Here is a 9096-nt window from a genome sequence, read left to right as displayed (position 1 = left end):
TCTGTCTACGGCTCTCATCGATCTATATACTAAAACTCTCGTTTGTTTGTTCCTGAACTACCGCCAAAACGGTACACGATAGCGACAATTTTAGGCCCACCTTACTCACCGTCGTCCCTTTGGTGCTAATGGAAGCAGTTTCATTGAAATCGGTGTTATCTTTTTAAAGTTATTCACATTTTAAAGATTAAATCTATCTCCTAAGGAGGAGGGAAGGAGCGCTCTCACGCTGTAGGCGGTTGCAAGGTCGCGGCGGCCGTCAGACGCGTCACCGGCCAGCGCGGCGCTTCCTGGTTACTGTGACCGTCATGTTGTCCGGCAAAGCGGCCGTGCTGACCGCCTCGACCCGCGGCATCGGCCTGGCCTCCGCCCGCCGCCTGGCCCAGCTCGGCGCCCGGGTGCTGGTGAGCAGCCGCCGGCAGGACAACGTGGACGAGGCGGTGTCCAGCCTGCGGGCCGAGGGGCTGGCGGCCTGGGGCATAGCCTGCCATGTGGGCAAGGGGGCGGACAGGGAGGCGCTGGTGGCCGAGGCGCTGCGACTCTTCGACGGCGTGGACATCCTCGTCTCCAACGCCGGCGTCAACCCGCATTCCGGCCGCATCCTCGACTGCCCGGACAGCGCCTGGGACAAGCTGTGGGAGGTGAACGTGAAGGCGGCCGCCCTCCTCGCCCAGCTGGTGGTGCCCCACATGGAGAGGCGGGGAGGCGGCTCCATCGTGCTGGTCGGCTCGGTGGCCGGATACCGCCCGTCCTTCCCCATCGGCGCCTACGGGGTGAGCAAGGCGGCGCTGCTGGCGCTGACCAAGGCGCTGGCCAGCGAGCTGGCGCCGCTCAACGTCAGGGTCAACTGCCTGGCCCCAGGCTTCATCAAGACCCACTTCAGCTCGGCGCTGTGGCAGGACGAGGGGCACCGGCGGTTGCTGGAGGGCAGCGTGGCGATGGGGCGGCTCGGCGAGCCCGAGGAGTGCGCCGGGGTCGTGGCTTTCCTCTGCTCGCCCGACGCGGCCTACATCACCGGGGAAACGGTGGGGGTGAATGGGGGCATCGACTGCCGTCTCTGAGCCGCCGCCTTCAGCTGCCCCCCCCTCCCCCCCTTGTCTCTCTGAACCACCAACACAAAACCAAAGATACTCGAGGAACAAGATGGACCACTCCGTGGAACTCGCCTGTACTGAGGTGTAGTACAAAGGAGCCATTTTAGTAAGCAAAACCCGCAGTCCGCTCTGCCTCTCGCAGTGTAATCAGTGTTTTGGGGGAACAGTGTGTGTGATTATACCATTAAAATGCGGAACATATCTCATCTATCATTTCACAGATTTTTGTTATTTTTCTTTTTAAATGTTTCTGCAAGTTTCTGCCTACTAAAATGGCGCCTTGATCTACTACGGGTTTTCGGGTCGAGTGGTCTATCTTGTTCCTCTAGTATCTTTGCACAAAACTAAACCAGAGAACCGGAGGAATGGAACCAAAACTTAGCTCCACAAATTGACTGTAATTATCCCTTCTACTTGAATTGAATTGAATAAATGTTATTAGCCAAGTACAGAGTCAAGAGTGTTTTATTGTCATATGTCCCAGATAGAACAGTGAAATTCTTACTTGTTACAGCACCAGAGAATATGTAAACATGTATAAGTATGTATACATACAAGGAAGGTAGACACAAAATGCTACAGTAACTCAGCAGGTCTACCTTCGATTTAAACCAGCATCTGCAGTGTTTATTCCCTTACATACAAGGAATGTGCCTGGGTGCTTTGGTCTCATGTAACAACGTTACACGACATAAGTAAACAATTAAGACTAAAACATTAAGAATAAAATGTTATAGTTTAAGCATGTGAAAAATGAAATAAAATACCAGAGCAAAAGGAGGAATGGGCACAGAGTCCTGGAGAATGGGCACAAAATTCTGTTCCACAAATCAACTGAAATTATCCATTCTGCTCAGTGTCACTGAGTAATACAGTGTGGAAACAAACCCAACTTGCCTGCCCACACTGGCCACCTCGTCAACTCAATACGTTTTATCTAACCGATGGTTGTTCTGGAATGAACTTACATCACCGGGGAGCCGATGGGGGTGAACTGCTGGCTCTGATTAGCCTACTGGCTCTGACATTGACTGGCGGCTCTGATTCGCCTTCAGCCGCCCCTCCCCGTCTCTGAACCACAAACACAAAACTAAACCAGAGAACCGGAGGAATGGTAAAAAAAATCAGCTCCACAAATTGATTGAAAATATCCCTTCTAGTTGAAATGAATAAATTTTATTAGCCAAGTGTATATACATACGAGGAATGTGCCTTGGTGCTTTGCTCGCACGACATACAGTAAACAATAGACAATAGGTGCAGGAGGAGGCCATTCGGCCCTTGGAGCCAGCACCGCCATTCACCGTGATCATGGCTGATAATCCACAATCAGTAACCCTTGCCTTCTCCCCATATCTCTTGACTCCGCTATCATTAAGAGCTTTATCTAACTCTCTTGAAAGCATCCAGGGAATTGGCCTCTACTGCCTTCTAAGGCAGAGAGTTCCACAGCTTCAAAACTCTCTGAGTGAAAAGGTTTTACCTCATCTCCTTTCGAAATGGCCTACCCCTTATTCTTAAACTGTGGCCCCTGGTTCTGGACTCCCCAACATTGGGAACATTTTTCCTGCATCTAGCTTGTAATTTTATAATTGTATACGTCTCTATAAGATCCCCTCTCATCCTTCTAAACTCCAGTGAATACAAGCCCAGTCTTTCCAATCTTTCCTCATATGACAGTCCCTCCATCCCAGGGATTAACCTCGTGAACCTACACTGCATTGCCTCAATAGTAAGAATGTTCTTCGTCAAATTAGGAGACCAAAACTACCCACAATACTCCAGATGTGGTTTACAACTGCAGAAGGACTTCTTTGCTCCTGTCCACAAATCCTCTTGTTATGAAAGCCAACATTCCATTAGCTTTCTTCACTGCCTGCTGTACCTGCATGCTTACTTTAAGAATTAAGAATAAAACATTAAAACATTAAGAATAAATTGAATTGGATTGAATAAATTTTATTAGCCAAGCATGTATACATACGAGGAATTTGCCTTGCAGCTTTGCTCGCGAGTAACAATGTTACACAACATACAGTAAACAATTAAGAATCTATAAACTAAAACTCTCATTTGTTTGTTCCTGAACTACAGCCAAAATGGTACACGATAGTGCGACACTTTCAGGCCACCTTACCGCCGTCCCTTTGGTGCTAATGGAAGAAGTTTCATTGAAATCGATGTTATATTTTTAAAGTTATTCACATTTTAAAGTTTAAATCTATCTCCTAGGGAGGGAGGGGGGTGGAGGAGGATAAGGGGGTTGAGGGGGATGGAGTGGGGAAGGGGAAGGAGGGAGGGAGGGGGGAGGGGAGAGCGTAGGGGAGGAGAGGAGAGGGTGCTGCACCAATGTTTGGGCCCAACGGGCCCAAAGTAATTTTATATACTTCAGGTCTCCCACCTCTGACATTCCAGAGAAAATAATTAAAATGCGTCCAAACTCTCCTTTTGGGTATCTCTCGTGTATAATCAGGATTCAAATCAAATTTGAGACTGTCGAGCTTGGTTCCAATCCATGTGATGTCTTTATCAATGAAGCAGATTGTAAACCAGTCTCATGCGCATTCGCCTGGGCAGCTTACAACCCAGCAGATATTGATTTCTCTAACTCCAAGTAACCCAATGCATTCCATCTCTCTCTCCGTTCCATCCCCACCCTAGTCGTCCTACTGGTTTCACTGCCATCCTACTTAGTTTCACTGTTTCCATCCACTCATCACTTTCTCCACAGCCAACAATGGACCAATATGGGCTCTTCCTTTTCTTGATCATCTGGCTGGCTGTGATTTTTTTCTTTGCATACTTTTCATTCATTTGTACTTTTCATTTCTCTAGTTTTCCTATCCCCTGACTCTCAATCTGAAGAAGGGTCTCAACCCCAAAACATCACCGATTCCTTTTCTCCAGAGATGCTGCCTGATCCACTGAGCTACTCCAGCATTTTGGGTCTGTCTAGCTTCAATTGCTATTTAGAAGTATCTGCTGCCATCTAGAGGAGAAGCAATAATCCCAACATTGTCATCAAACCTGCAGACAAGGGAGGTACTGTTGTCTTTTGACAGGTTAACCTCTACAGTGCTGAGGCCAGATGCCAGCTCTCAGACATTTCCTCATACCTTCCCCTTGACAAGGATCCCATAGATGAACATCAGGCCATCATCTCCCAGACCATTACTGATCTCATTATGGACACAAAGTACTGGAGTTACTCAGTGGGTCAGGCAGCAAGGATTGAGAACATGGATAGGTAACATTTCGAGTTGGGTCCCTTTTTCAGACTGATTGTAAGGATGGGAGGGGAGCAGGGGGAGTGGAAGAAAACCAGGAGAGTGGAGAGGCAGGAAATGCGTGGTAGGTAATACGTGGACATGGGAAAAGGGTGGGGGGGTCTCCAGAGATGTTGTTACTCCAGAACTTTGTGTCCTTTTGTGTAAACCAGGATCTTCAGTTCCTTGTTTCGCCCAATCTCATTACCTCTGGTGATCTCCCCTCCACAGCCTCCAATCTTACAGTTCCCCAACCCCATGCTACCCTCTTCTATTTCCTTCCCAAAATCCAATGCCAGATTGAAAGTGATTGAGGTCAATCTTTATATTAAATTCTATTGTATGATGATTACTGTTCCTACTGGCCTTTCAAACAGCACTCCATGCTGCCGCTTCTCATTTGGCTTGTCCAGTCTGTATGTTGGCACTAAACAATCAAGGTAAGGATTTATGATCAAATAAACATTTCCAGTAAACTGAGGGGCATTGTCCCCTTAAATTAAAGCATGTTACAACATATACCACATTCTTGCTCTCTGTCCAGATGCGAACGAGGACTGTGGGAGATAGATGGACACTGTCCATAGCTTCATAGCAAAGGGAGCTATTCAACTGGGGCGGAGAAAGAGGACCATTGTGGTCATTGGGGATAACAGACACTACTACCTGCCTCAAAGATAATGAGTCCCAAATGGTTAAGAATGTCTCCTCTGGGCTAGAGTAGAAGTTGGAATGGGTTGGGGGGAGGATCCAGTTGATTAAAAGCAAACTAAAGTGTGGGCTGTTCCCCGAGTGTACGCCTCATCAAGTGATGGCTTATTAGTCACTAAGTGACTAATAAGCCACCTTAAGTAATATAGTGTGAATGATTTGTCAGTGGAGGGAGGGATGCTATTCTAAAATAATGGGACTCAATTGACATATTCACCTCTTCCCTCAGGACACCCATCTGGACTCTGTAACTGTGATGTTTGATGGACTGTGTGGGGTGGGAGGACAGGACGCGTTGCTCCTCCCGTACAGCAGGTGGTGCTGCACAGGACAAAGGGAGATGTTTTGCACATAGTTATCTTGACTGTACACAGTGTGGAGTGTGCAGTCAGATTGTGGGGTGGCAGCCATTTTAGTTGTCTTGCTGCCAGCATTGAGTTACTGTAATAAAGACTTCTGTTGTATCTTGAAGACTCGCAAAGTTTCATACAGGCATAGAACAAGAACACGAAAGTAACCATTACCAGCAGCTTCTGAATAGTAACATGGCAAATCCCATTTTTATCTCATTAATGATCCCAGCCCACCGCGTGGCAGAAGCTTCCAGCCTGCCATGACCTGCCGGAGGGAAGCCGCCAAGTCGGCCCTGCACGTCCCCTGAAGACCAGAGACCAGGAGGATGGAGCCGGTGACGATGACAGACATGAGCGAGGAGCAAGGTCCGTAGAAGGTGGACATGGTCTGGCCTGCTGTGCCTGCATTGTCGGCTGCGGGAGGCGTCCCTGGGGCACAAAGGTCGATGGGCGATGTGAGGGGCTGCTGTTCACTGGTCAATTCACACATCCAAGGAAGGTGATGGCTGTAGCTGCCAGGGGCTTGCCAGGATCGAGCAACACTCACAAGACCTAGAGCACAGACTGCACCTTGAAAATGGTGCCAAAATCTGGCACCTCATGCATGCAGGCTCAGTAGACTATTTCTGTACACTTTGCTATTTGGGTATTGTGTATATGGCAATATTATATTGGACTATATTCCAAGAAAAGAATTTAACTGTGCATTTGCACGTGTGATAATAAAAGCCTCATTGATTCGTTGAACCATTGGTTGGCGATTATTAGTACTGAAACCTGGAAGTGATTTCACTGAATCTTGTCTTGCCTGCACATGGGGAGACCAAGAAAGCATGGAAGGATCCACTGCTAGGATTTGAAACCCTGCTCCCAGCAAGTTTATATTCCATTCCTTCTTCAGATTCTATCCACCTCTGCCAAATGCTCAAAGACCATGCTTGCACCAGCCGTTTAGAAAGAGTATTAAAAAAATCACAGCCCTCCAAGAGAAAAAAAGGACCAACCCTTATTTTTAAATAGCAACCCCTTAACCTAACACCTACCATTACAAAGGAAACATCCTATTCATACCTGCACTACCAAAACACTCAGGATCTTAATTTTAATCATTACTGCTCGCTCTCCATCAGCTACTAGCCTAACCCTTCCAACCTCTCTTCATCAGACAACCCACCAGATATTAGACGAGTAAACCTTTGAACTGTTTCCAATGCATTGATCTCCTTCCTTAATTAAGGAGACCAATTCTGTATGCCATGTGTCTGCGATCTGGGAGGAAACCAAAGCACTTGGAGAAAACCCATGTGGTCAACCCATGTGGTCAGAGGGAGAACATGCAGACGCCAGCCGCTGAGGTTAGGATTGAACTTTGATGATTGGCACTGCGAGGCAGTGGCTGTATCTGCTGCACCACTGTGCTGGCCACGTTTTACACTGTTCAATACATGGATATGCATAAATGTTGCATGTCAACATTAGTATCAAAGTATTAATAATCAGTAGACTGGGTGGAGCAACAGCGCCCAAGAGATTATACAAGCAATGAAAAGACACAGAAAGGCCAGTGAATGAATGATTGCTGACATTGGAGACCTTTTGCTTGTTTTGATAAGATATGAATGGGAGTAACCTCTTCTGCCTCTCTTGTTGCTGTTTTCCTTGCCACTCCTTTAACATCAACAAACACTCTCAAATTAGCCAAGATTATAAACTCTCACCCTGTCAGCGATGTTTCGTCTGTCCTATCCACCCCTTCCCCACCCACCCTCTCTGCAGCTTAAAAACCAACATGATTTCTCTTTTCCCCAGCTCTGACCACAGCTTTTTGACCAGAAGCGTTGATACTGCTTCTCTTTTCACAGATATTTCCTCACCTGCTGAACAACTCCAGCACTTCCTGATTTTATTTCAGACCTCCAGCATGTGCAGCATTTTGATTGTCATTATCAATTCTGCACCTTGGTCCCACTTTAGTCTTATACACATATGCCTTTTCTAAATCCTTCTGCATCCACTCCACATTCCAGAAATCCACCTCTAAATTGAATTGTGCAAACATTTGTTTTCCATTTGATTATGTTCCAATAACAACCTTAGCCTTTACCTAAGGAGGAAAATGGCATGTTGGTCTTTATTTGCAACGGGGGCTGGTGTTTAAGAATAGGGAGAATAGTGAAGATAGATCATGAGATGTATTTAAGGTAGAGATCGATAAATATTTGAAAAATCAAGGAATTGAGAGGTGGAGAACTGGCTCAGAAGAGGAGTGGAGACCAGCATAGATCAGCCATGACCAAACTGAATGGCAGGGCTGGCTTGAGGGGCCTCATAGTCTTCTCAGTGGCACAGTGGTGCAGTTGGTAGAGCTGTTGCCTCATGGCACCAGAGATCCGGGTTTGATCCTGACTTCAGATGCTATCTGTGTGGAGTTTAAATGTTCTCCACCTGAAGATATGGGTTTCCTCTGGATGCTCTGGTTTTCTCACACACCCTAAAGACATAAAGGTTGGTAGGTTAATTGGCCTCTGCAAAAATTACCCCCAGTGTGTACGTAGTGGATGAGAAAGTGGGATAACATAGAATCAGTGTGAACGAGTGATGCATGGTCAGCCTGAACTCAGTGGGCCAAAGGGCTTGTTTCCATGCTGTATCTCTAAACGATTAGATCTACCATGATTGAATGGTGGAGTCGATGGTGTAATTCTGCTCCTGTGTCCTATGGTCTTTAAACTACTGCTGCTATTTTCTTATAAGAAAATATCAGTCTGAAGAAGGGTCTCGACCCGAAACGTCACCCATTCCTTCTCTCCCGAGATGCTGCCTGACCTGCTGAGTTACTCCAGCATTTTGTGAATAATCAGTCTGAAGAAGAGTCTCGACCCGAAACATCACCCATTCCTTCTCTCCCGAGATGCTGCCTGACCTGCTGAGTTACTCCAGCATTTTGTGAAATAATGCTATTTTCTTATGTTCTTTAATTTTGAATGTGTTGCAGGAACTGAAAGTTGTTATAATTGAAAATGCATCAATGCTACCTGAACATCAACAGCTTGGGAATACAAGGCACACCGGCAAGTTTCTTGTTGAATGAGTTACATGGTATCAGAGCTTTATTTCCCATCCGCCAGCCAACTGTAATCCTGGCATTGGCCAGCAGGGAGCAGCAAATGCTAAAACATTCTGCCAGAAGGAAGCAGTTCAAAGACATCATAAAGGTCTAAATCGAGTTTCCCTGTACCTTAATTGGTACACGTGACAATAAAATACATTTGAACCTTTGTACCTTTGAATTCTCTATCACATTTACAAATGTAGTGTGCATTGCCAGGTCTTTAACCTCCTTTTGATTTTGATTTTGGTTCCTGTATCTTCAATTGTTTCATGAAGCTAAAGTCTCATGCATCCAGCTCTGTGTTATCAGTTCCTTGCCCAGAGCAGGAAGGTAGGATTTTCAGCGTGAATTGATTCTTTGAAAGAATTACTGATTTGGCTCAACCTTCCACACTTTCCCAACAACCAATGACACATTTTTCCCCTTTCAGTATTTATTCACTTTCCTCTGGAGAGCGACTATTGAATTTGCTTGCACCATTCCGCCAAGAAAATGTGTGTCAGGCCGTGAAAAAATAGAAGATAATGAACATATGCCTCCAGAGGAATTCATATTTTAGA

At 46.3% G+C, this 9096-nt stretch overlaps 1 protein-coding gene across 1 annotated transcript; it reads left to right on the top strand.

Annotated features, from left to right (window-relative positions):
* The first annotated feature begins 233 nt into the window (after positions 1-233).
* On the top strand, positions 234-1178 carry dhrs4 (dehydrogenase/reductase (SDR family) member 4). Its single transcript, XM_078420796.1, has one exon. It carries the CDS (start codon positions 309-311, stop codon positions 1059-1061), a length of 753 nt encoding a protein of 250 aa, XP_078276922.1. The 5' UTR covers positions 234-308; the 3' UTR covers positions 1062-1178.
* Positions 1179-9096: the final 7918 nt, after the last annotated feature.

Source organism: Rhinoraja longicauda, chromosome 24, assembly GCF_053455715.1.
Source record: "Rhinoraja longicauda isolate Sanriku21f chromosome 24, sRhiLon1.1, whole genome shotgun sequence".
NCBI lineage: Eukaryota > Metazoa > Chordata > Chondrichthyes > Rajiformes > Arhynchobatidae > Rhinoraja > Rhinoraja longicauda.
This window is presented reverse-complemented; position numbering and strand designations above follow the sequence as displayed.

Coding starts and splice junctions, on each gene's coding strand:
- dhrs4 (XM_078420796.1), top strand. CDS start 309: ATGTTGTCCGGCAAAGCGGCCGTGCTGACCGCCTCGACCCGCGGCATC.